This window comes from Hakea prostrata, chromosome 10, assembly GCF_041222555.1.
Source record: "Hakea prostrata isolate BN-2017 chromosome 10, UWA_Hpros_2, whole genome shotgun sequence".
NCBI lineage: Eukaryota > Viridiplantae > Streptophyta > Magnoliopsida > Proteales > Proteaceae > Hakea > Hakea prostrata.
In genome coordinates, this window is record NC_142609.1 from 24830129 (window position 1) to 24858097 (window position 27969).

Below are 27969 nucleotides of genomic sequence, written 5' to 3' on the forward strand. Positions count from 1 at the left end.
AGTTCATTTGCTGACTTAGCCTTCAAATGTGGCTTCTTGACCGATGAGTTTTTATATCTCAAAAATTGATTGTTTTCTTTTTACTTTTTTGATAAAGAGAAATCGAGCGGCCAATGCAAAGCTGTTCTAGTGGTTGAAACCAACACCTCTTAGTGAAGAGGTCATGGATTCGACTCTCGCTTAGCATATTAATATCCCCATCCCCCGGCTTAAAAAGCCCCTTCGCAATCTTGTGAAATTAGACTCACAATGAATATTTTGGTAAGAGAAAGTTCACACTGGCTAAACATGTAATTTCGGTTATTCCATTTGGTAGATATCCAACACCAGCCAGCGTTGCAGATACGCGAATTACATCATACTCACGTGTCGACTCATCCATCTCTTCGACGTACAGGCAGTCAGACACGACGATTCAAAAATCTGCGACACTCGAGACTGATAAGCATTATTAGAAACAGATTACAGAGAGCTTTTAAAATAGAAGAGGGAACCGAAGAGAGAACAAAAAATGAAGGACGACAGCTTACCATCTTCTGTCAGGGTCGCTGTTCAAACCTATTACTAAGGTGCCAGTACTCTTGTTAATACTAACAATGATTTCTTATACGGGTCGTTTGATTTTTGTTTTACTTTTATTTAATTATTATTACTTGAAAATGACTACAATTATTTTTGGGTTTTATGGTTTTTCTTTTTGGTTATAGAATTGTTCAGTTTGGCTTGATTATATTCTATCATGGAGTTCAGTTTTCTTCAATTTGTGGAGATGAATAATTTTTAATATTGTTATTGTAACTATTCTGTTATTGATTTGTTGATATTCTTCTAGTTTCCTATGTCAATCGAACATGGATTTTTGGGGTTTATTAGTGTAATGGAGTTTTGTTTGTTCAAGAAAAAGTAGGTTAGCTCAACAACTATGAAAAGTGGAGAGCCTAATTAATTTTGTTTCTGGCTCTATGAGTTTAGATGAAGCATATCTGCGAACCAATTTCTCTTTATCTCAGATTAATCTGGGATCAAATTCTTGTGATATTCTGTTGGCGAATTAAGTATTTATGGAGTATTATGCTCTCCTTTTCCCACGTCTATACTTAAACCAGCACTTCCTTGTATCTAGGTTTTCTGGGGTTTAGGTTTCCTGTTTCATCTCATCTGCCTGGATGGTTATTGGTTGTAAGCTACAACTGTTTATTAGTGCCTCTTGCTGAAATCGCACCAATCCACACCCAAACATCAGCGGGGATTATCAGTTAATCCCTTTGGAAACTCCTTTACTCATGCTCATGTGTTAAGCTAATATGGAGCATCATCATAATGCTCCCCAGTCCAAGGTCTAGTCTTGCTTGTTCTATGGGAAGTGGGGGCTGGCAAGGGCTTACACAAATCCCATGATGTAGTTATCCAGTTCAAATAGTCTCTTGATATTACTAGGTTTACTTAAGTGTCCTTTCACGTTTCTAGGTAGAAGTCTAATAGCCACTAGCCGGTCTTGAAGTTTTTAGAACTCTTCACATTCCAGGACAGCATTGGATTTTCTCCTTTTCAGGGCTAAAGATCAGCAATTGAATTATTAAGAATGAAAGAGGAATTTTTTTTTACATCTCTACAAGACAAAAACTAAGAGAAGTACAAGACGATACTTCCTTAGACACTACTTTGATTTTTCCCTAACTTTGGCATAGCTATCAGTTCAGAGACAGAAAAAAATCAAACAGCAAACCAAACCAGCAACTTGAGTAAATCTTTAATGTGGCTGACCCCAAGCATCCCAAGAGAGCAGGGCTGGCTTCTTGCAAATGAACCTGCTATATTTGTACCTTCTTGAAAGCACTGAGTAATCTTGAGAGATATTGTGCTAATGAAATGGGAGATTAAAAGCTACTGCTGTTTCACTACCCAGGGGAAATTTTGGCCTTTTAACTGCTCCAACTTTCGTTTATGAGTCACTTTCAATCCAATCATTAGAGATTTTATGTTGCATTGCCTCATTGGCAGCCAAAAGGCATGCCTGACCTCTGTGTTATTTGCTACCTCCATGTAAGAGTCAAATCCTTAGATGAAGCCACCAATTGACATCTGAATACACCCATTGCTCCTGAATGTCGAGGATTTCCTAGGGAGCAGCCATCAATATTCAATTTCAGGCAACTGCTTGTAGGTGGATTCCGAGTAAGTTCAAATGGTGAGCTAGTTTTGCATCTGATGGAGTGCTGACTTAGCTTTTAAGAAAGCAATAACTCTCAAGCGGAAGCAATCTCGATAGGCCAAGCAGAGGTCTGATCTTTCAAACACATGACCACTTTAAATTGGCATAGTATACCATTGTCATATGACTCATATCTCTGATAATCTCATTCCAAGCAAATCTGATATAGTATGACACGAATGGCCATCATCGAGGCAGGTTTTACAAGGACTACCTTTATCTTGCTCTTCTCCAAGTCGAATTGATCTTGAATCAAAGGAAAGACCTCCCAACTTAATCTGTGGAGAGAGAAAAATTAGTCTAAAAACTTACGATGGGTAGTTTCCTCTGCATGATAGCAAAGATCACATCTTGATGCCAAGGCTACACCTTTGTGACCTACCTTCTCATCGGTGGAAGGTGTGCAGCTATCTCTAGTAGAAAGCCACTTACTCCTGGAGGGGTGCTATAACCCAATTATGATTTGAGAACTGGAAATACACTCCTGTTCTTTAGGACCACTAGGCAGACTCCATGGTGAAGAGGCCTGCGTTGAAGGTTTCCAAATCCATCTATCTGCCACAATTACAGGGAATAGGAAAATAGTGGATCTTAGCTCAAATATATTTCGTCTTTGTGAATAGACTGCAGGAAGACACCAAATACCATCTTTAGTAAAATAGCCCATTTTAGCAAATAGTGGTTCCTGAGGAACTCTGGATTTCTTTCTAGAGTAGAAGAATCCAATAGAAATCTGTCACTCCATAAAAATGCTGCAGTCACCTTTTTTTTTGGGATGAATGAGTAGTATATTAAAAGAAAAGCAAAAGAATGTACAGGCTGAAAAGAAAAAGAGGGGAGGTGGCCGGTGGGACACTACAACTCAGGGGGCTCCGGGAGCTTACAAAAAGAGTGGTCTAGGCCCCAGGTAACAACAACGAATCGGTTCTTTGGGGTATCAACTAGGGTTTTCTTTTTTTTTTTTTTTTTTTTTTTTTTGGGGGGGGGGAGGAAGGGTGGAGAGATTTTGGTCAACCTTCCCTTGGAGAGTTACTGCCTCTGTTAAAACTATACTACGAGGAGGAAGGGTGGAAAGATTTTGGTCAACCTTCCTTGGAGAGTAACTGTCTCTGTCAAAACTATACTAAGTAAAATCATCAGTTTTAATAAACCACCACAATTCTCTCTAAGGTAGTTAGGTTGACATCTCTTAGTTGTAGGATACCCAACCCATCTTTGGAATGGGATTTGCAAACAGACTACCAGCATATAGCAATCGCTCTGGAACTATCCATGTGTCAGCTCAAAATAAAATTTCATGTTCACCTCATCAATTTAATGGTTGACATTGGTCATAGATGCACAACAGAGTGTTGAACTGGAATATTAGTTATCACTGACTTGACCAATTCAATTCTTCCTGGCACTGAAAGAAGGTGATATTTCCAGCTTGCAAGCCTGCTTTTAAAATTTTCTACCAATTGCATAACCAAGACCTTCTTCACACAACCTTTAAACAGTTCAACACTCAAATATCTGGTAGGGAAGCGGTAGTCAGGATTCTGCAGAACATCAACAATCCTTCTTTTATGCTGCGTTGAAGGTGCTACTGAGATGACCTTTAATGGGGGACAAGATGGAGAAGAAAGAACTGTAAAGAAGATAGGAGGAAGAAGGGGAAATCTCAGACGAATTGGTTTTGACAGGGAAGAAGGAGAAGAACACTCATAAGAAGAAGAAGAAGAGAAGAGGAGAGAGAGAGAGGGTGCTTGCAAATGCCCAAAGCTCAAGCTTTACTTTATTTTTTTCCCTCTTTATTCTGTAAGTCTCTTTTTTTTATTTATTGCAATGTAAGGCTTATTTATAGCTTGGCTAGAGCTTGACAAAGAAATAGAAACTTAGTATATTAAAAATAGAAACTAATATTCTAATAACTAGTGACAATAAAATCTTATGAAAATAGAAGCTAATTAAAATTAGAAACTACTAGGCTTTATATTTCAGCCACATGCATAAATAACTAATATGGGAACTACTGAAATAGAAACTAAACCAAGGTCCTAAATCTCCCAAGAATAAAATCTTCATGCAATCTGATTTTGGGCCCCACAAATCTTCTATGAAGCATTCCCAATATACTAAATAAAGGACTGTAACACTGTCACATGAACAGTGACGTGAACAATGTTTCCATACACAGTTGAGTGATTCCTCGACACCTCTTTTGTCAAAATGAATAGAAGAAGGGATAAGGAATTCCCTTACCTCAGCCCCCTTTTCACTTCAAAGAACTAATAGGCCCACGATTGACTAAAATAGAAAATTTTGAAGGTAGCAGCATTTAATGAATTCTTTAATCCAGATCTGATTAATACCAGGGTGTCATATGCGTTCTGAATACCAACTTCTATGGCTACGCTCCCTTTTGATTTCTAGTATCTTGAAGGTTGACCATCTCAAACCCATGCAAATATTAGAGGATATAAAATTTTTGTATCTAGAAAACATCCTGACAGACAGAAACCAGCTTGGACAACAGGGAAGACAGTCTAATAGCAAAATCTTTAGGAATTCTTTTGGAAAGAAAATTGGCAACGCAAGTAGGACAGATCAGAAACAACCCTCCACCCTGAACCCTACCAAAACACCCCCCCCAACAAAAAAAGAAAGGGAAAAAAAAAAAAAAAAAAATTCTTAGATGCATCATCCACCTTGGGAATAAGATTGATGAAAATTGATTTAATTCCTTAGTAATAATTCTTTTAGTCCAAAAATTTTGCTGCTGAGACATGCCAGTCGACAATATCCAACATTTTTTTATTGAAAAAAAGGCAGGGAACCCATCAGGTTCAGGAGCACTCCCTGGGTCCGTACCAAAACCAGCAATATGAATCTCATTATAAGATCAAGTAGCTAATGGAAATTGGTACTGAAATCTTCATCAGTACCAATGGCAGGAATATTATATAAGATCTCTGTGAGGGTGTAGATTAGTGTCCCCTTTATGAAATTCCTCAAAGTTATTGCAGATTAAATTTCCTAGGGGTGTATGTTTGGCTCTAATGGTCCTAACCTGTGCTGGCCCCCTTGAGATGGAACAGGGTTTGGGCTCAAAATTCTGGCCTTGAGGGGTGGGTCAGGTCCAGGCCAGAGTGGTTCTAATTAGGGTCAGAGTTGGGTCAGGGTTGAGTGTTTGACTAGGGCCCACCTGGCATGAACATATCACCTTGTAGGTTAGTTTTGGTAAAAGTGGGGCGACAACATGGACTTATGCATTGCTTTATTGATTGTTGGCTAGGATCCGGGACAAGATTAGGGCCAGGTCAAGGTTAGGTGTCCAACCTGGCCCAAACTGGCCTAATCCTGTAGGGTTGGGGATCAGGGTTAGTGCTGGGTTAGGGTGTATACGGTCAGAATTAAGGTTTTAAAAAGCCTGGCCCAACTCAACCCTGTATCAGCCCTAATGTTCCCAATATATCTTTGGTTGCCAATAATAAACCATTGTAATGCTCTAGGACTTTAATAATATTTTCCCTCTAGCAAATTTTGGTGGACAAATGGAAGAACCTACATCTCTGTCACAAAGGATATCTTTGACTCTTAGATTACTCAGCACTGATTGTTTTCCTTTAGAAAGTCTTGCTTTTTGAAGTCTTGTTTGTTGGCCCTACATCTTAGGGAGAGTTCCCAGGTCTTCAGGGTACTTTCCGTATCTATGAGTTGTTATCGGTGTATGAAACATTTCAAAAGAAGGCTCTGGAATTCTAGGAGGTCTGTTTGATACTATTTTGCTATAATCAAGATTATCATCTCTATATAATGTGAATCTGGTTTCTCTCGAAGGCAACCATGGATTAAAAAAAACCTCTCATTGAGATGTTCCTTGTGGATCTCTTAGGGACCTAGATGGACTCCTAAGCTGGGCTCTGGTGGATCTCTAGCAGCCAAAGCAATCTTTTATTTTCTATATATAGTAGTTCTGTTAATTAATTCATCGATCACCATCATCATCATCCTCAAGCTTCCTACATGCAGCGGTTAATAACTGGATCCTTCACCACCATTACCAATGCAAGCTGCAACAGTCCTAAAAATCGTTTAGGCTAACCTTTGTTTATTCTACACAACCTCGTTTCAATCTCATTGCTTCTAGAGTCGAGCTTGGATGGTTTACTGTTTCAAGCTTGTATCAGAGTGTGGGTGGCAGGGAAGGAAGTGAGCATGGGATACAACTAATTGTTCAATGTCACTATGGTTGTCTGTTATCACTGCAGTGCATGTGATAGTTGATGGCGCGCTCTTTCAGCAACCTTGAAAGTTTTATTGCCATCTATGAGCTAAACTATTTTGGTATTTGTTAACTGCATACACATGTTTTGCAACTGTATTCATAAGGTATTGTCAACATGCTTATTATCCAAAACTTCGATCACTTGTGGCCAATTGTGTTAAAAAACTGCTCGCAAAGTGTATCATTTTGGTGCATCATGGTTTAAGAAAAGGGGATGAGGGGAGAAGAGATCAATTTTCATGGTTTCAGCAATGGAAATGGGAAATGGGTAATCTTTTCGCAATTTAGTCTTGTAATTTGATCTAAGGGACAGACATGCAAAAACTGCTCTGTGAACTCTTAAGTGCTGAATATAAAAACTATTATCACATGTAGACATTATTTTCAAATTATTTCTGTGTAAAACTTGTGACCACATCGCAGACTAATTTGGTACATTGCATGGGAATAGGAATGGCAAGGGGTTTACCGCCTAGGAGATACAATGAGAGTAGTAAAACTAAGGAAGGGGTGGGCAATAAGGTTAGGCTCCTAATGTAATTTTGGTTTAGATTACAGCAACATTAATGCCTTAATTTGTTGTCCACAAGGCTTAGAGTAAAGATACAGTGATGTAAACCCGAATCTAGGGTTAGGGGTATTTAGGGAATTTGTCTATGTCTTTGGGTTGCCCAGGAATTCCAGCAAGAGGGATGTGTGTTTCAGGGGTCTAAGGATATTCTAGAGCTTCAGATAACTCTGCTGTAACTGAAAATCAAATCTGAGTTTGGCTGTGATTGAATTCCAGATTTGAAATTCGAACTTAAATTAAAAATTAGGGTTAGGGTAGGTTAGGGTAGGTTTTGGGTCTGTCTTGCTGGTTTTGTAATGCAGAGAGAGCTTTTAATGATTCAGAGGTTTAAGAATTGGTCTGAATCATCTGAACTAGGGTTCTCAGAGGTTTCTAAAATTTCTGCAGAACTTCAGGTGAAGAAGATAAGTGCAGAAACTTCAAAACTGAGAAAACAGTGATCCAACTTAGGGATTAACTGCAGGATTGATATCACAAGGGTGGGGTGACCGAAGGGCAGAAGAAAGGAGACTAGGGAAGGGGAATTAAGGGATTACAGGGGATGGGTGGTTGCTGGTATCGTAGGAAGGGAATGGGGAGGCGCTATAGTTGCTAGGGGGAGGGGTAGAGGCTTGCTGAAATTGAGAGGGAAGGGGCTAGGATGGGTTGTGATGGAGGGGAGGGCCTGTACTTACTTGGGGGAAGACTTGAGTTGCTGTAGGTACTTGAGTTAGGTTGCTGCTGAAGCTTGAAGGAGAAGAAGAACTTCCAAAACTGCAGAAATCAATGGCACAATCCAGCTGCAGGCCTCTGCCTTGGGGAAACCCACGACTTCTCTTGGGTCCTTTCTTCAACTCAAGTTTTATTTGTCAAAACTGAAAATTACAATTGAATTAATGGGCTATTTATAACCTTCAGAAAGAGACTCTGACTTGGGTTGCAATTTACTAAAAGTATCCCAACTCTTGACCAAAACACTCAAAATGGAATCAAATTACTACAAGACCCCAACCCTAGATTTGGAATCTACTAAAACACATGCTTAATTAAACTTTTAACTTAAAAAACACATACTAATTTAAGATAACTTAGGACTCGAACAAACAACTCCCAATCAAATTCTTAAAAGATAAGAACCCTCTTGGATAAGGGATCTTATCCATAACTAATTAATTTTTAATGAACTCTTTGTAACTCAAAATTTTCTAACCCAAATAGAAAAAATAAAATTTAATCCATAACCCTTGGATCGAGGGAATTCTATCTAGACCTATATTGAGCCTCAAAGGGTTGGAAAATGGCAAAATGCCCTTGAGGGGGATTCGGCCAGCTTTAGATTGGCTTCTTTGGGTCTAAGTTTTGGGTCTCCAATTATAGGGGCCAGACGGCCAGCCCAGGTTACATCATAGAGAGATGGTTAAGCGGTTTTAGAAGTGAGCTATCAGAACTGTGTACCAATTTTATTGAGATTTGAGAAAGTGCAAACAGCTTCCGTGGATGGAGCTATTGGATATCTAACAGAAAGCCCAAACCTGGCCACACCCTGATAAGCCAGCTGATTATCTGTATCTGGAAAGGTTTCCTCCTCCTGTCCTGGGCATGATGGGCCCTGGCAGCATAGAGATTGGATTAAATACATAGGGATTTTTGGAGGAAAACATCTGCAAACTGACTGACCCTAGCACTCAATCCAAACCTCAGCCCCAAACCCTCATCCATCCCAAAAATTCTAACAAGCCCTACTTTTCCCCAAAAGCGCTAACTTCAGAAAGTCCTCTTCCCACCAGTGGTTCTAGCCCTAGTTCAAACTGTTGCAATCCCCATTAACCTAAACCTGGTTTCACCCTAGTCTCATTCTCTAAAGGCCTTAAACATAAATTTCTAATTTTACCACAAACTAAGGCTATATCACATTGTTTTTTTATACATTCCTAATCTGATTATGACTTTTCATTGTTTTATAAAATGGTTAATATACACCCTATTCTGATTATAACTTTTCCCACACTTATGGGTTTTATTTCAACTCCCTAAATTAAGGAAAAAGAAAGGTAGAACCAGCTACTCTCCTTAAATGGACCCAACATAATTAACTGTCCATATAACTACTTTAGTTGTTAGGCACCTATGCTGTCCCAAGACCACTGAACTCCCAAACCACAGATTGAACAAAAAATATAAGGAAAATGAAACTAGTATTTGAAGCCATCATTACTGGATCAGGGGCATAGAAGAAATTCGAAATGCTTGCATTTTTGAAAACCAATATGAAATTCCAATTATTTCGGAAAAGTGATAGGTTTCGATCGAAATTTCGGAGATTTCGACCATTTTAGAGGTTTTGACCATCTTGACCAAAATTTCGACCATTTCCACATGCTAACTTGTTTTTCCTCAGTTTTTATGGATTTCCATCCCATTTTCACCTAATTTTCATGACTCCTTTGCCTTCAAGCACTTCTTTTGCTCATCTTTTTCCTCCAAACACCTCCGAAGCCACAACAGCTACAAAGGAAACTCCAACAGCAATAGAATGTGAAGCATGAGCAATACCCATCAGTTCCAAATTTCCCTTTTTTAAAAATTTTTCTTTTGTTCATGCCTTAAATGATCTTGTATTGCCTTGAAATTAATATATGTTTAGCCTAGATTATGATCTATGATTGTGTTTTGTTAAACTTACTTTTTTATTATTTGCTGCCATTTTTTTCATTTTCTGATTTGAATAATTATTTTCTAAATTATTTCAAAATACATATGTATATATGTTACATGGGCTTCAACTTAATTTTTGTGAGACACCATCACTCGATCTAGTTGGTCATTTTATTTTGTTGACTTGTTGTATATGTAACCATTCTATCAAACAATTCATGTATGCTGATGATTCTATGCTTGTATGCAATACAATTTGTACTTGTCGGAACCAGTCATTTGTTAGTATACTTGAATGATAAATTTTCAGTGGTTTTTTTTTGGGCAAAATACTTGTTCCATTGTGTTTATTATGCTTTAAATAGGTAGGAGCCAATAAATTAGATGAAATGGACGTCATATAAGGCCCGAAACCTAAGGTCGAAATAAAAAAAAAATCATATGTTTCAACTGAAATTTCAGTTGAAACCTAAAAATTTTGGCATTTTCTTGGGTCAAAATATTTTGACCGAAATTTGTTCCTTGATCAGGGATGTGGAATTTAATACCTTTATTAAATGGGGTTGGAGAATGGATGAGTGGTGTACAATCTAAGAAAGAGTCAACAGGGATGACATAAAGAGGAAGAAGGTGAAGGTCAAAAAAGTGGGAAATGGCAGAGGGAGTATCTTTTATTATTCTCTTTCTGGAAACATCCAGGTAGAAGTAATTATGCAGACATAAATACCTCTGGTGGCTTTGAGATATTGGATGTTATGTCCCTTTATATTCTCGTCTAGGTTAGCTGCTCAGATGTCTTATGTGCAGAATGGTTTTAAGAGGGAGTAGTTATGAACACTAAGCTTTGGATCTGAAAGTTATACCATGTTGATATTACTTATTATCACATGCAGTATGGAGGATGCTCGTGACTATGTACGAGTAAATTGTTAATTTTTACTAAATATTGTTTCAACTCAAAATTCCATTACTGTTCTGTTCTTGTTGGCCTTGATGTCTGGACTTCACCTCCATTTTCTGTATGCTGAAGATACATTTTCCTAATGACTGTCTCCCAAGTGTTTCCCCCCCCCCAAAAAAAAAAAAAAAAATAAAAGAAAGAAAAGACCGTCTCCTGAGTGTAACTTGTCTTTTTTGTTACTTCCAGAGAGTTGTGATGCAAATATTGGTTTGAAGTTTAATCTCAAAGACTTCAGGAGGTGCTCGGGAGCAGAGAAACTGTAGAATAAAATAGGTCTTTTTTATCCAAATTTTGGTGCATCCATGGAACATGTTACAGTTGAACATATCAAAGGTATTATCTTAAAGGCCACATATGTATGTTGTCTCCAAAGATAACTCTCATCATAATTATGGTTACTTAAATTGCAATATGTAGGAATCACATGCTCTCTCTCTCTCCACCCCCCTCTCTCCCTTAGTGTATGTGTTTTCTTAATGGGATGATAAAGCCTACCAACTTAAAGAATGTGCTGGTTTCCAAAAAAATTAAAATTTTGGTTCAGATCTTAGATGATGTGATACTGAATTTACTTATTCAAAGTTATACAAAAGAGAAAGTTTGTTGGGAACCCTTTTTTGAAGATTCAGATTGATCATCCAATCCACCTATATGCACTAGTTAGTTTTAATACCGTGAGCAATTCTAGTCATATAAGATTTATGGGCAATACTTGCTTATTCAGTTGCGGTTTTTGCTTTGAAGGAGAGCCTGTGAACCACATTAGTTTAGCTGGAGCAAATAATTATGAACTGATTTGCTTAATGCTTCTAAATAGAACCAGAACTAGAGAGAGAGAGAGAGAGAGAGAGAGAGAGAGAGAGAGCAGAGAATAGTCCATAATATTGCTGTGGAGCTTCACTCGAAATTGTGAAGACTCTGGATGAGACTCGATGGCATTAGATTTATTTATAAGCTAATATTACGAGTATAAACCAAATAGGAAACACCCCCCCCCCAAAAAAAAAAAAAAAAGAAAAAAGGAAAAGAAAATCAAAACAGGGCTTAGGAGTCCTAATAAAACTCTAACTAAGTCCTAATCCCACTCAAACAAGGAACCAGGCGCTATGCTGATGGAAGGACTTGAGTATAAGTGTTCTTAATATATTGAGGTTTTGTAGTGGTATCGATCCACCTACCTTGCCAGTAGTAGACATTATTTGTGTTGGACATACAACAACAACAATAAGCCTTGTCCCAACTAAATGGGGTCGGCTACATGGATTCTTGCCTTCCAATCAGTTCTATTCGAGGCCACGCTAGATACCAGGCTTAAGCTATGCATATCTTTTCTCACCAGTTCTCTTAAGGTTATCTTAGGTCTACCCCTAGCTTTTATAGTTCATTCAATCTGGATTATATCACTTCTCTGTACAGGGGCATTTATAGGTCTCCGTTGAACATGGTTGTGCCACCTCAATCGACTTTCTCGAAGCTTATCACTTATGGGAGCAACTCCCAAACTAACTTTAATATGATCATTCCTTATCTTATCCATCATAGCTTTGCCACTCATCCATCTTAGTATCCTCATTTCTACCACATTGAGTTTATCTATATGATACTTTTTAATAGCCCAACACTCTGCACCGTACATCATAGCTGGTTGAAAAACGGTCCTATAAAATTTTCCTTTAAGTTTTAATGGAATGTGCCAATCACACAAGACCCCGGACGCACCTCTCCACTTCATCTACCCTATTTTAATTCTTTGTGAACCATCATTCTCTAAATCACCTTTTTTACTTATGATTGAACCTAGGTACCTAAAAAAATCACTCTGAGAAATCTTCTTATTATCAAGTGTCACCACCTCATCGTTTACCCGATCATGACTAAAGTTACAAATTAGATATTCTATCTTCGTTATTCTTAGTTTAAAGCCTTTTGATTCCAAAGCTACTCTCCATGATTCTAATTTATGTTAAACTAAATCAATGAAAAGGAAGAGTTTTAGATCCTTTACCTTAGTGATTTTCTACAATGGATCTAGACACTGGAGGTGCCTCTTTGCGTTCCCTTTCCCTTCTTTCAGCTTGTGAACTCTATAGGTTATTTCCATGCTTCCAAATCGGCGAACCACAATGTTGGAGGTTCAGGATTAGCTTGGAGAATTCATAGAGCATGGGAGAGTATTCTAAATCACGTGTTTCTGTTTGGTTTTCCATCCCTCTATTTATAATGTTTTCCCTCAACCCTAATTCTTTAATTAGGGTTTTCCTTAGACTCATCTTAGGGAGGGAATATTAGAGTCCTCTTTAGACTCAATTAAATAGAGGAGTAGTCATCTTAGACTAAATAACCATCTTGCCGCCACCTATGGTGCAAATTGTAGTGGGACCCACCCACTAATATTAATAGGTATTAATCCCCACTCAAGTCTCATCAATAAACACAATATCATCAGCAAAAAAATACACCAAGGGACCTCATCTTGAATGTTTTTGGTTAATTCATCAATTACAAGTGCAAATACATATGGGCTTAAAGTTGATCCTTGATGTAGCCCAACTGTGATTGAGAATTCATTACTTTGTCCCCCCACTATTTTTACACTTTCCACCGAACCATCATATATACCTTTAACTATATCTACACATTTACTTGCAACACTTCTTTTCTGTAGTATTTGCCAAATTAACGCTCTAGGGACTCTATCATAAGCTTTTTCTTGGTCAATAAATACTAGATGAAGGTCTTTCCTACATTCTCTATACCTTTCCATAAGTCTCCTAATTAGGTACATAGCCTCCGTTGTAGATCTTCCTGGGATAAACCCAAACTGGTTCTCCTTAATTGTAGTTAAGTGTCTCAAACAAGTTTCAATTTTCTCCCATAATTTCATAGTATGGCTCATCAATTTAATTTCCCTATAGTTATCACAGCTTTGAATATCTCCTTTATTTTTGTAAATTGGAACCATGACGCTTCTCCTCCATTCATCTGGCATTTCCCCTGTGCTCATAATCTTATTAAACAGGTTAGTCAACCAAACTAGTCCATGGGTTCCTAAGCTCTTCCATACTTCTATTGTGTTGGACATAGAATATTTTAATTATAAGTGTTGAGTCCAAAACCAACCTGCTGAAGATATGGATCTGTTTGGAGCCTGATCACCAAGCAAACAGTGAGAGCGGACCGACCTGGCTGGTCAGAAAGCCGCCTCCAATGATCAAGCAGTAATGAGAAGCAACACTACCCCAGATTTTTGGGGTTGAGAAAGGCTCTGGACCAAGCAGTCGCACAACTAGTAGGAATGAGCAAAGTGTCTATTAGTTTCAAATGAATTAGTTTTGGGTTTAAATAGCTTAACCTGATCAATAAAAGCTGTTGGATCATCCAACTGGCATCGATCTCCTTCCTTTCTTGGTCGCTAGGTCCTCTTTTGTTATGGCCTTCCTTCTAGGGTTCCTCAATTGAATCCTATAAGAGTTGGGGGAGTTTGTTGTGCAGCCTTATCCCAAGTAAGTAAGGATGTGCTCCCCCCGTTTCTGATTTGGCGCTGGATCTCTTGCTTAAAGTGGATACGCTACTTAGCCAGCAAACCCTTCCTTTGGTGGTTAATGTTTTTTCTGGGCTAAATTATGGCTAAGCTCCTGAACTGATTGGCCTTTCCTAGGCTCCATTGTTTACATGAAATGTTTGCCAAGTCTTCATCCTTGGTATGATGCCAATCCCTTTCCTTCCCTGCTGTTGTACAGCCTACTCGGGTTCTTGGGGTCGAGCCCCCCTAGTATGCTCCGGGTTGGGTTTGTCGGAAAAGGCGAGCTTGGCTTGACTGGCTGTTAGGGACTAGGAAAAGGGGTATAACACAAGCCTCCTAGTCCACTGTCCCGCCAACTCTTGGTCGGGTTGGCATATTAATCCCTAGTGTGTAAGCATCTCGGAGTGTTGTTGTTGCTTGATGTCCTTTGACAGACACTTCGGTTTCTCTTGGGCTGATTGGGATGCCTTTCGTTAGGAGAAGTTGAAGAGTCACCATGAATGCAAGTGGTTTGGCAAGTGCTCAGGAAATCTAACGGTCATCATAAAGATGAAGTGACCGTTGATTCCTCGAACTGCTTGCGCATTCTCCAGGCTAATCTACAGTTGCTACGTGACCTGATGGTTCAGGTGCCATCATGATACCTTAGTTATGTGAACCGTTGTGCCCTATCTAATATTTTTGTACAATGGAACCAGGGCCATCCATTTAAATTCATCTTCCATCCATCTTTGAGTATAATATAAATAGGGGGTCCCTTTCCTCGTTTCTTGTTTATGAAACTCCCAGTATGTTCGAAGCTCTTGTGTTTCTTGCTGCTCGGTTCTTGTCTTCCCGGTGTCTAGCTTGCATATCCAGCTCCTGATCTGCCACTTTGAGTCTCTTTCCTGCAATCAGTGAGTCTCCAAACTCTTTCATTTTTCCTTTCCGTTTTCATTTTGTTCCTGTTCTTTTTTCCTTTCAATGGGCCGCACCTAGTGTAGAAAGTCTAGGAAATGACGAGTTCAGGGATGATTTTATAAGTAACGGAGATAGTGACCAGGCTGGGGGGAAAAAGTATTGCCCCTTGAGAACTGACACCATTACATTAACAATCCAACCCTGGAACCAACTCCTCCTGAACCATTTCCGAGTCTTGGAAGGAAGATGCAGATCTGACCAACTTGGGTTAGGAGATTGTTTTCCAACACAGGGTTGATCCCTCTGCCCAAGTACCCACAGTTGAGAAGTCATGCACGAATCTTAAAGACCATTTTATGTTGTTTTTTCATCAAACTAACCATGGATATGTGTTTATGGGCCTTAAAATAGGTTGTCCAAGAAGAATGAGACCCAAAATTTGCATAAGACCCACCAAAACCTGGCAGATTTTGTACCAGGTATCGGTGAGATTCTGGCTGAAATATTGAGGTCTCGTTGGTCTTGACCACATGGAAATTTTCGGCGATATGATATCTGAATTCTTGATCTTGACTTCGACATTGATTGAATTTGGACCTTTTGTGGAATAATTCGGAGCTTGAGAAAACTTCAACTTTCTGGTACATAGGATACTACCTATGTGGTATGGCTTTTAAAAATCAATAAAAGTTACAAACCGGTGAAACTTGACATAGAAACATGTGTAGGATCCCATACATCATAATGAATTAAACCTAAAGGTACTGAAACTTCAATTACCAAAAATAGGATAAATAGCTGTGGTTTGCTTTTCAAAGTGGAAGCATCACATAAAAGTTGTTGGGTTTAAATTATTCAGCATAATAATAAATACAGTAGATATGACACCTAAGGGAGGCCCATATGACGATGTGGTGTTGTAACTCAGGTAATGTGGATGCAAGATGCAAATGAGTCAAGTAGAGTAGCTTGAGAGACCATTTGTTGATTGAGAACTATTAAACAAGTAAAGACCAGCAGCCACTTTACCACAGCTGACTGTATGATCCATCACCAAGTCCTGACAAAAGGCCATGATCAGGAAATGAAAAAATTACCTTGCAATTTAAGGTCCCTTGTTATGAAGAGGAAAGATATAATGAGGGAATGTACTTCATGGTACTCTTACCAGAAACAGAAGAGGCATTCATTAGCCGCACGAACTTAGTTATTACTTGAAGAAAGGATATCATTGGGAAAATTGAGCGTGAGAACTGGTCATGTGGCCAGTAGCACAGACATGACGGGGGTACTATCCACAAATGAAAATGCCTTGGTCAGAGGAAGATGAATAAAGTGGTTCAGAGTGTCCTGGCAGAACGACATAAGTATTCTTCACTTCTGATGTAGCAGATCCATTTGAGTCATTAGATAATATGTGTGATGGAGTTCCTCTTGAGAAAGGATTATTAAGACGCTACGTCCTCAGATAGAGTCTGGTTTGCTCTTATATAACAAGAATGACTCTACCCACATCCTGGAGTATCATTAGGAAAAAAAATGGAATAACCGGTACTTGTTGCATGTATGTCGTTCCTTCTCACCAAAGTCACACCACAGGTTATGGTTACCACAAGAAACATCCATGAGATGAACTCTTTATACCAAAATAAATGGCAGATTGTTCATAGGTAACTAGATGAATTGCATTGCCTTTTCAGGTGTAGGAAAGTGATCAACGATTCAAGATGTGAGCCGTAATGTAATCGAACTTGATATCGAGACCAGTAAGGAAATCAACGGCCGTAATGTAATCAAACTTGATATTGAGGCCAGTAAGGAAATCAATGACGTGGAATTTATAAGAGTCAGTAACACTAATTTTGGGTTGATGCAGGTCTGAAGACATATCTGCAATATGAAGGCCAAAGGGGGACCATGAAGTTGCTACCCATTGACATAGTCCTTTTAGTGTTAGTTATTTCACTTAGGTAGGGACAAACTTGTAACTCTGCCCAACTTTATTTAGGAGCAAACTTGTCTTTTTTTATTCAGTACTTCAATTCAGGCAAACAGACCTTGATTTGACTCATTAAGTCATTTTCAGAAGTTCTCAGTTAGTTAGGAATTCTTAGGTGGTTGAGTCATGCTTGGAGTTCAACTCCCATTAGGGACAGAATATATTCAATCATTAATTCCGTTTTGAATTACCCTCACGTGGAAGTGTAAAGCGGTCTAAGTTTTAGTAAAATTGTGTGATTTGTTTGTAAGATTTGGTCTCGGACCTCTCTTCCTTTCTTTAGACTGCTGGGCAGCCTTTCCATTGATAACCAAGCAAGTTGGGGACTTAGGCAGGAGTCAACCACCCGTGTCAGAAATTGTTAGGTAGTGCTCAGTCAGTTCACCAAGCAGGTTGGTGGCCTAGGAAGGAATCTTCATCACTCTTCTCAAGGTGAGGACCTTCCTTCTACCCTTCTTTGTTAGATTTAGGCCAAAACCTGCATTAAACCTGCAAATGTATATTTTTTTTTGGGTTACATCACTGTCAGTTAACCTTCATTTGAAGAACTTCATTGGGTTATAATACTTGAGAGTTAACCCTCCTTTGTAGTTTGTCATCTAGGTTAACCTCGTTAGCTCCCCCCCCCCTTTCTTTTTTTTGGTCAACACCCTAGTCCTGTTGAATTTTAGGGTTCCTAATTTTCATCAACTAACCTCTAAAATATAGATCTTAGAATAGGCTGAAACTCTCAAAAGTCATTCATTACGACTGATAAGACACCAATGTAAGGGTGTACACCATAGGGGATAGAGGGGCTATAAGGAATCTCGTGGGGGACAGAATCAGCTTAGGGGACGGATTGTTGGACCCTATTCAGGAGCAAGTCACTCATATGCTGGCTTATGTGGAGAGGGGGTTAGTTAGGATTCATTTTTGGGTAAGACTAGGGAGTAGGAAGTAAGGGACATGGTAGAGAATTGAGTACTGTTTAAGCAAGCTTGCTTGTGGGGAGAGGAAGACTCTTGTGTGAGTGAACTGGGGGTGTTCACTGGGGTGTATCGTGTTGTTTGCTTCAGTTTGTAATGGTGTTGGCCGATTAATGAAGGGAATATTAGTAGGTTTCCATGCTTTCACTGCAAGTTCATTTCCCATTCTTCATTGTTAATTTTCTTCATTTTCCATTAGTTGTTCCTGTTGGGATTGAGTGATTGCCTCAGTGAAGACAGAACTATTGCCGGAAATACAGGGGCTGTATTAGGTGTTGTCAGAGTGTTGCCGGAGAATACAGGGTCCTAACAATGTGGTATCAAAGCACATTGATCCAGGGGTGGCTAGATGTAGAATGGAAGGAGTGGATGATCTGCAAGCCACCGTGAAGGAACTTCAAGGGCAGATGTTTGCCCTCGATCCTAAGCTCGGGCCCCTAGCCCAGCACATGAAGGAGAAATGTAACCACTAGCTCAGGGAAGAGATGCAAGCATATTTGCTGCGTGGGAAAGTAATTGAAGTCGACATGCTGGCGCTGGAAGTAACTGAGGATTGAGTACCAAGAGCTCCCCAATATTTGTTTGGGGATAGTTTGTAGAGATGAAACCTGGATGGACCATAGTGAGTTGGAGAAGTAGGAGGTCACCAGGAGTTCTTTCCTCAACATTTGCAGATGTTCTCAGGCAATGACTGATTGGGTGGATTGTAAAGGTTAAAGGCTACTTCAACCTCTATTGGGTCGAAGGCGACAAAAATTTAGGTAGGTGACCATATGCTTTGATGGGGTGGTGTTAGGGTGGATGCAGTTTGGCAAGTTGCAGGATCTGATCACCTTTGGGGATGGATTGAGGAAAGGGATGGTACTACAGTTTGGTTTGCCACAATTGAGGAAAGCACAGGAAGCTTGGTCAATATTCTCCAACATGTCGCAGGGACAGAGGGAGACCTTCGAGTCACTCGTGGTAGCTGCCGGAGTTAAGGACGACGATTAGTTGAGAGGAGCCTTTATGGCAGGTTTAGGAAAGGATCTCAGGGCTGAGCTTCGTTTGTTTACACAGAAACCGTGGGCCAGATGATGGACCTGGCCTAGTTAGTAGAAGCCAAAAGCTGGGTGGTGAAGGGCTCCCAAAAGGGTGAAGGGGCCCGGCCCATTTCCTCGGCCCATGGTGCAACCCAAAAGCTTATAAATATTAGTGCAGTTAATACCATCAGCCAAAGCGCAGCTCAACGTCTGGCCACTTGAATGAAGTTGAATCTGACCCAGATGGTTCGACCATGCTGGTCCAGGTTCATTCAAACCCTACAACGACCAACCTGCTGGTCCCTCCATCTTCTCAAGCGGTGACATCTACTGTCGGAAGGAACAGTTGCTCATGCAGGTTAATGTCGGAGGAAATAAAGGTAAAGACGGACAAAGGCTTGTCTTTTCATTGCGATGCATTCCAAGTCCCACTAATTCCCTACAAGCAACTCAAAGTCCTGCTATTGCATGAGGAAGAAGAGGACCCGGTTTTAGAGACGGGAGGTGTCAAGGGCATGGATGTGGCTATGCTACTTGGAGGACTGAGTTCACATTGAGGGCAAGGTGAAGCTGAACAGAGGATGTATTGATAAGACACTATGCGAGGGTGTACCCCATAGGGGATTGAGGTGCTACAGGGGATCAAACCCGACGAACATTTGACTGACAAAATCAGCTGCAGCAATGGGTGATCCTATTTGGGAGCAGCTAGTTTCATGCTGGCCTATGTGGAAAGGGGGTTGGTTAGGATTCCTTTGTGGGTCATATTAAATAGTAGGATTCAAGGGATGCCACCGGGGGGGCGGGGGATTGAATATTTGTGTAGGCAAGTTTGCTTGCGGGAAGAGGAAGACTCTTGGATGAGTAACTCGGGGAGTTCATTGGGGTGTGTCGTGTTGGTTGCTTCAGCCTTCACAGTCTTGTTATGGTGTTGGTTGATTAATGGAGGGATATTAATAGGTTTTTGTGCTTTCACTGCAAGTCCATTTTCCATTATTCGTTGTTGATTTTCTTCATTTTCCATTAGTTGCTCCAGTTGGGACTTAGTGATTGCCTTGGTGAGGAGAGAACTATTGCCTGAAACACCAGGGACGTATTAGGCTTTTGCCAGAGAATAAGGGTCCTAACATTGATCTATATTTCCTATTCTTAGATCATCTCCATGTCAGACCTAGAAGCCCTAAAAATCCCCTTCACTGCCTTTACATGAAGTTCAATTATTTAGTTCTTTTTTCTAACTTCCAGGCAGCATTGGCCCTTATTTGAACCCCTTGTTAAGGGTACATCACAGTTAGCAGTAAAGGACCCATACAGATCCAACTGTTGCCACATGCTGTGCAATTTGGAATAATGCTGGGAAAGGGTTCGCTCCTGTTTGATGGCATGAACTTTTGTGCGGAGGTCATGACATCGAGTAGAATTATCAACCTGAGAATAGGCATCAATGACAGTCTTCCAAATCTTGGCAGCAGTATCAAGAAGTGATAACCTTCAGCTATTTTAGGATCCTTGGAGTTGATGGGATAAGACATTACAAGGAAAGTGAAGGTTTGCTTATTCTCTTGAGAAGACCAGCAGCAGTAGGCTTAACAGATGTGCCTGTAATGTGGGCTGAAAGACCTCGAGAACCAATGGCGAGGTAGGAAGACTGGCCACATCAAATAATTGCTCACATTCAATCTAGTTGAGCTTGAAGGGAATGGAAGGAAGTCCAATTGATAACTTACGTCCAGTGGAGGCTGTGGAAATCTCAAAGTCTACCACAATTGCTTGTTAAGACCAACTGAGTTCTGACAAAAACAACCCACATAACAGAGAAGAATATTTGGACCATGGATAAGGTCAAAAAATCCCTTTATGAGAGAAAACACTCACCACCATGAGGACTGAGTGCGAGATGTGACCTAGAACAGAACAGCCTCTTTTGGAGATGGTGGAAGTGGTGGTAGATAGAGAAGGTGGTAATGGTGCTTGGAACTGAGAAGTAGAGAGGAGACAATGGAAGGAGGTGGTCCATGGTAGTGCTATCCTGATGTGGAGCGTTGCTTTGATACCGTGTGAGAAATTATGAAATATGGCTGTAGAGTATTATGGCCATAACTCCTTATTTATAATAGATGAGATAACATGTTAGAAAATGTTCAAGGAGAGAAATAGCTTGAGAACAAAATGAAAATATTGGGAATCTGATCGACTGCACTGTAATGATGGTGTCTTTACTACCTGAATTGGTATATGTTGAGAAAGCCGATTGTGGTAGAATGACTTAATTTGATCAATGTGATCTTAAGTCCTTTATTTATAATAATAAAGTATTACATAAATACCTTTACTTGGGTAACAAGAAAATAGAAAATTACATGAATACAAACTCTACTAGAGTTGGACTCCTAGTAGACTCCAACACTCCCCCTCAAGTTGAGGCATAGATGTTAGTCATGCCCAACTTGCCGACAATAGGAAGGAAATCTCTTTTTTTCAAACCCTGAGTGAAAATATTTGCCACTTGGTCTTTAGACCTCACAAAAGGCATGCAGATGAACATCATAGGGTTTGGAACTTGGACTCCAATATCTTCTAGCAAGCCTTTCAACCATAGTAGCTCACAAACTCCACGAACCATAGTTCATATTCTGTTTTTTTTACTTCTCCAAGTAACTAGATTACCTCCAACAAAGGTACAATAATCTGAAATTGACTTCTTGTCAGGAGATCCACCCCAGTTTGCATCAGTGTATGCTTCTGCTCTTAGATTATCACTGGGTGACAAAAGTATTCATTTTCCAAGAATTCCCTTCAAATATTGTAGTATTTTGGTAACAACCTTCATATAAGCTAAATATGGATTATGCATGAATTGGCTTACTATCCCCACGACATAAGTGATGTCTGGTCTAGTGTGGGACAAGTAAATAAGCTTCCTTACCAGCTTTTGGTATCTTCCTTTGTCCATTGGTTCTCCCTCTTTTTTTCTTAAGTTTAGTTCCGGCTTCAATAAGGGTATCAACTACTTTACACCCCAACATTCCCACTTTTGATAATAAATCTAGGACATACTTTCTTTGGGATAGGAATATACCCTTCTTTGATCGAGCCACCTCAATCCCTAAGAAGTACTGTAACTTCCCTAGATCTTTAATCTTAAACTCTCTGCCAAGAAAGTCCTTTAAACTTTGCCTGTAATGACAATATCGTCTACATAAACAATGAAAATTGTGATGTTAGTACCTAACTTCTTGACAAATAGTGTATGATCAACATTGCTTTGCTTGTACCCAATAGAAGTTATTGCCTTCAGGAGGCGTCCAAACCAGCATCTAGGAGATTGTTTTAACCCATAAATTGACATCTTCAAGCGACAAACTTTCCCTGCAGTGTTGTCATCGGAGAAATCATGTGGGATTTCCATATAGACTTCTTCCTTTAACTCTCTATATAAGAAGGCATTCTTTATGTCTAGTTGGTGTAAGTTCTAGTCTTTGTTCATAGTTATAGACAACATAACTTTAACAATGTTTAGTTTTGCAACAAGGGCAAAAGTCTCCTGATAATCAATCCCATAGGTTTGGGTAAACCCTTTGCAACTAGTCTAGCCTTCAACTTGTTGAGTGATCCATCTATATTTTGTTTAACCACAAACACCCATTTACAGTCCACGGGTTTTTTCCTGGAGGAAGTGTAACCAACTCCCACGTATCATTTTTCTTCATTGCTACATTTCCTCTACCATAGCTGCCTTCCATTCTTATTAGTATAGGCTTCCTGCCAACTTTTAGGAACATATATAGATGATAGAGAGGATATAAAAGCATGGTAAGAGTCAGACAAAGAGTCATAAGAAACATATTTAGCTATGGGATGCTGAGTACAAGATCTGACTCCTTTTCTAATAGCAATAGGAAGATCAAAAGAAGATACCTTAAGGGGACAATAGAATCTGATTCTGGAGCATGAGACTGAAGTGGTAACATGTCACCTTTCTCCACCTGCTTTAGCTGGTGTAATTCTTCCTTTGATAAGTCTGCACCTCATTTTTCTGGTCAATCTTGTTTTGAAAGACCTCAATAGTGTGTCTCACAGGAGTGGTCTCCCCCTGACCAGGTTCTTCACATGGTTTAGAAAACGAAGGGGGAGAATTAGAGTCCTCAAGTATATTGGCTGAAGTTTCCCCTTGGTTAGGAAACACTTATTGAATTCCTAAGTTGTGTTGTGGTGGTGTGATAGAAAGGTCTAGAGTTGGAAAAAACACCTCTCCTCTATGACTCTCCCTCTGGAAAGGTGTATAGTAAGTGCAAGTCATTCAAAATTACATCCATGGAGACAATGGTTTTCTTAGAAGGAGGATGATAACATTTGTACCCTTTCTGAGTAGCAGAACACCCTAGAAAAATGCAGTGTAGGCCGCGGGGAGCCAACTTACTTTGATGGGCTATGATTCTGGCATAATATACACATCCAAAAACCTTTGTAACAAAAGAAGTAGTTCCCTGGAGAAGCTCATTAGGACAATTAAAATCAAGTATCCTACTGGGCATCCTATTCATAAGGTAAGAGGCAGTGAATGTAGCATTACTCCAGTATTGGTCAGGGATATTCATAGCAATCAAAAGTGAATGGGGCTATCTCTAAAAGATGTTGATTCTTCCTTTTAGCAACCCCATTTTGAGCAGCTGTATCAACACAATTGGTCTGATGTATTATACCAGAGTCAGAGATATATCTCTGAAATTCATCATCAATATACTCTGTGCCATTGTCACTGTGAAGGAACTTCATAGTGGCATTGAACTGAGTTTTAATCATATTATGAAAATCACGAGAACATCGAAAAACCTCATTTTTTTTTTGTTTTGAAAGATAAATCCCAAGTAGAACAAGTGTGACAATTAATAAAAGTAATAAGGTACCTATGGCCTGTAATAGACAAACGTCGGTAAGGACCCACACATCAGTATGAATTAGTTCAAAAGGAATAGATTTTCTATTATGAAGAGAAGGTAAATAAGTAGAATGAGTCTACTTTGCAAAAATGTAGGCTTCACAAAAAAATTTATCCTTTTTACAAGAAGAAACTAAATCAAGAAATACTATCTTAAGAGTTTCTAGAGGGGAGTGACCTAGCCTACGGTGCCATTGCTGAAGGTTTGAGATTACATAATGGACTTGATTAGGAGATGCAGTCAAAGCAGAAGTAGACCCTCCAATTGGCTCCAACAGATAAAGTCCATTGTCTAGTTTACCACGTTCAATCTCCTTCCCCATTACCAGATCCTGAAAGATACAGTAAGATGGGGAAAAAATCACTTTACAATTCAAGTAATGTGTAAGACTACTGATAGAGAACAAGTTAGTAGAGAAAGAGGGAACTTTAGATAAAGAAAGTGATGAAAAATGTTGAATGCTCCCTTTTTCAGCAATGGAAGAATAGGAGCCATCAACAATTCGAACTTTATCTTTTTCAAAAGTTGGAACATAATGTAAGAAAGGAGAGGATGAACCCGTCATATGATATGTGGCTCCTGTAACAATGATCCAGAGAGCAGAAATTGAAGAAACATGGTAGCCAATAGAAGGTTTACCTGAAGTAGCAAGGTAGGAGTTGGTATGGGTAGTGGATGAAGCAGTAGTAGAAGCAGTACCGGTAGTTGAAGACTGCAAAATACGTTGTAGAGTAGCTAACTCCTCCTGTGAAAAACCAATGTCTACGGGAACTGATTCAGAAAGATTAGCCTTCAGTTTCCCCTTCTTTGTGCTCTTTTTTGCTCAAAATTAGCAGGTTTCCCATGGAGCTTCCAACACTTGGCCTTGGTATGATATGGTTTTTGACAATGCTCACATTTGACAATCTCCTTAGTCGAATCAGATTTTGTGCTAACAGACTGTAAGGCTGATTTCTCCACGATAGGAGTATGAAGCATGGCTAATTGACGGCTTTCCTCACACTAAACAAGAGCATAAGACTGTTCTAGTGTAGGAAAGGAGAACGACTTAATACTTGCACTCTGATATGATCGTACTCCACATTCAAACCTGCCAAGTAGTCATATACTCGAATATTATCAACGTGCTTCCTATAAGTAGTCACATCATCTGGGTTAGTGGGGTGATAATCCCCATAATGATCCAATTCCTGCCAAAGAGATCGCAACTCGGCATAATATTGGGCCACAATTAGTTCCTTTTGGGTAGTCTCATGAAGCTTCTTTTGTAGCTAATAAATCTATGCATCATTTCCCAACTGTCCATATGTTTCAGTAGCAGCCTTCCAGATTTGGGCTGCAGTATCAAGTAGTAGGTATCCCTGGGCAATATTTGAATGCATGGAATTCAAAAGGAATAACATAATAAAAGAGTCATTTGATATCCATTTATCGTGTGAAACACTTGTGGTAGTAGGTTTGATAGTGGTGCCCGTAATGTGTCCGACTAGTCCTCTTCTGGCAATAGTCAGGTAAGCAGATCAAGACTAGATTAAATAATTTATGCCATCAAATCTTACTGAAAGAGAATGAAGAGTAGGGTAATGTTCGTATCCAGTGGGAGCAGTAGTACCATCGGTAGTTGCCATGTTGAAAGAATTGTCTGCACTTCTTAAGTCTTCACCCCTTCAAAGTAACTGAAACGTTGCAAAATGCAAATGCCAAACCACCCAAATAAATGATAGGATTCAAAAAATGCTTATAAAGAATACCATTTTATAAATATGGGAAATTACAAATAAGCCCTTGAAAATTTGGAAAATTACAATAATAAGGTCCCTAAAATATGCAAAATTACACAAGTCCTTGAAACTATGTAAATTTGCAAACAAGTCCCTAAAAATGTAAAATTACACATTAGTCTCTGAAACTATGCTAATTTACCAATAGGTCCCTGAAAGAATGCAAATTTAAAAACTAAACCCTTCAATCATCAGTTTTTCTGTTTTTACTTTGGCCTACGGTAGATCGCGTCCATAGAAGAAGCCCCAAGTCTAATGGAACTCTAAATGATTTGATCGCGATCACAGGGACTTCCGCAATGAAAATGAGACTTAAACGCCAGAAACTAAGAAAAAATCTAGAGTTAAACTCACTGTTTTAAGAGTTGAGGCGTAGGAAGCAGTGGCGGTAGCAACGGACGATTGATGGCGGTGGTGGTTCTTCTTTTCTTCTGCTTTCTCTCCTTCTTTTTTTTCTCTTCCGGTGTTGCAAGAGCAGGAGGAAGCAGCAAAAGCAACGGCGGTGGTGTGGTTCTTCTATTCTTCTCTTCTTCTTTCTCTATTTTTGTTCTTCCCTAATCGTCTCGAGGCTCTGATGCCATGTTGAGAAAGTCGATTGTGATAGAATGGCTTAATTTGATCAATGTGATCTCAAGCCCTTTATTTATAATAAAGTAGAAATAACACTATTACATAAATACCCTTACTTGGGTAACAAGAAAATAGAAAATTACATGAATAAAAACTCTAATAGAGTTGGACTCCTAGTAGACTCCAACAGTATAATTGTAGCTTTTCTCTTATACTAGGTGATGTACCTTTGGGGTTTACTTTGGTGGTTGAGAATTGAAATCTTATTGTTGCCATAAACTGAATATCTCAAACACCATGTTGCATTCCAGAGTTCTGTTTCAAGTGGGATTGCTAATGATAATTATTTCGTTTTTTGCTGCTAAAGATATGAGTATATGTGCAACACTAGCGAACTTCTTCCTGTAGCAATAGTTTTAGCGAAATATGCTACACGTGTCAAATGGGGCCCAATTTTTGATAGGTAGGCAACAATCTTCACAATTATACACTAAGATTTCAGATGGACTACAATCCTTAAATGAAGAAAAGGAAAATGATAAAAATCATGACTTCAAAATATAATAGATTATTGTGACAATACAATAAAAAGGGCAAACTAGTGCTGAAGGCTTCCTCACAAACAGAGTCTTGGGGGAAAAGAGGGCAACTTTCCTACATACAATGAAAAGATAAAATAGGATACCACATGGTGTGCCAAATGACTGAAGTGGGGATGGAATTTTCCATGTGAAGAATAGAGTATGCCCCCTTCATCTGGTCCTATTGGCCTGGAATGGCCTGCAACATGGCAACCGTTTAGAGCCACAACTGCCAATAGCGTGTGCTATAAAGCCCATCTTATCTCCTCGTCTCTAGAATTTTTTGAGATGACTTTTTCAATACTTTGTATTTTGTGTGTGTTATTATATTTGTTTGTAATTTTATCCTAGTTGAAGTTGCTGACGGAATAATCTCTGGTGCAATTTGAATAGGATGTACTCTTGTTTTATGAGAAACTGCCCTTGTTCATTCCATGCTAGCAGAATATACTGTGGGTTTTTTTTTATTTCATTCGTTCTCAAAGGTAGTTTTGCAATTTTAAGGTATATTGTGCCAATTTTAACGTTTTTGGTGCATTTATTGCATCAGATGAGAAGGAAGATAGCATGACAAATGGGGTGGCAAAATCTGATAACCGAGAGATGATAGTGAAAGATGTTTCAGGAAAGGACTCTGGTACTTCAGAAGATACCACAACGATTAGCAAAGCAGGAAGCAGTCTTGGGGATGATGTAGAACAAGGAGCTGCTTCAGCTGATATGGAGACAGCTGGAGAGGTCAACATGGAGGCCTCCGTAACAGCTGATGATATTATAAAAGCTGGTGGGTTTGGTGCTAGAGACGATATTAGCAGTTTTCTTCCTGTCGCAATTGATTCTACTGACTTTGAAGCTTCCCTTCGTGATGCCCGTGACTACGAAGACCCACAGGGGGAAATCTCCAGGCCAGGTCTCGGATGGACTGATGCTAAAAATGTCAGATGAATGATGATGCTTTATCCCGACTTCACAGTCATACCGAACAAATAGATCACTTGTACAGTCTTTAAATTACTGAAGTGGTACTGTGGTATTTG

At 39.4% G+C, this 27969-nt stretch overlaps 1 protein-coding gene across 2 annotated transcripts; it reads left to right on the forward strand.

Moving 5' to 3' along the window:
• The first annotated feature begins 323 nt into the window (after positions 1–323).
• On the forward strand, positions 324–27968 carry LOC149002340 (uncharacterized). 2 transcript variants are annotated; one of them, XM_089138452.1, is made up of 3 exons: positions 324–569; positions 10835–10981; positions 27483–27968. In XM_089138452.1, the coding sequence occupies exons 2-3, from the start codon at positions 10951–10953 to the stop codon at positions 27875–27877; spliced, it is 426 nt and encodes a 141-aa protein (XP_088994578.1). In that variant the 5' UTR covers positions 324–569; positions 10835–10950; the 3' UTR covers positions 27878–27968. The 2 variants fall into 2 exon arrangements, with proteins under 2 accessions (XP_088994578.1, XP_088994579.1); XM_089138453.1 differs by lacking the exon at positions 10835–10981 and having other exon boundaries at positions 326–569.
• The last annotated feature ends 1 nt before the right edge of the window (position 27969 follows it).

Bases quoted from the DNA above. Each gene is read 5' to 3' on its own strand.
- LOC149002340 (XM_089138452.1), top strand. From the start codon at position 10,951: ATGGAACATGTTACAGTTGAACATATCAAAG. The intron at 10,982-27,482 runs GTATTATCTTAA...TTATTGCATCAG, and splicing joins TACAGTTGAACATATCAAAG to ATGAGAAGGAAGATAGCATG.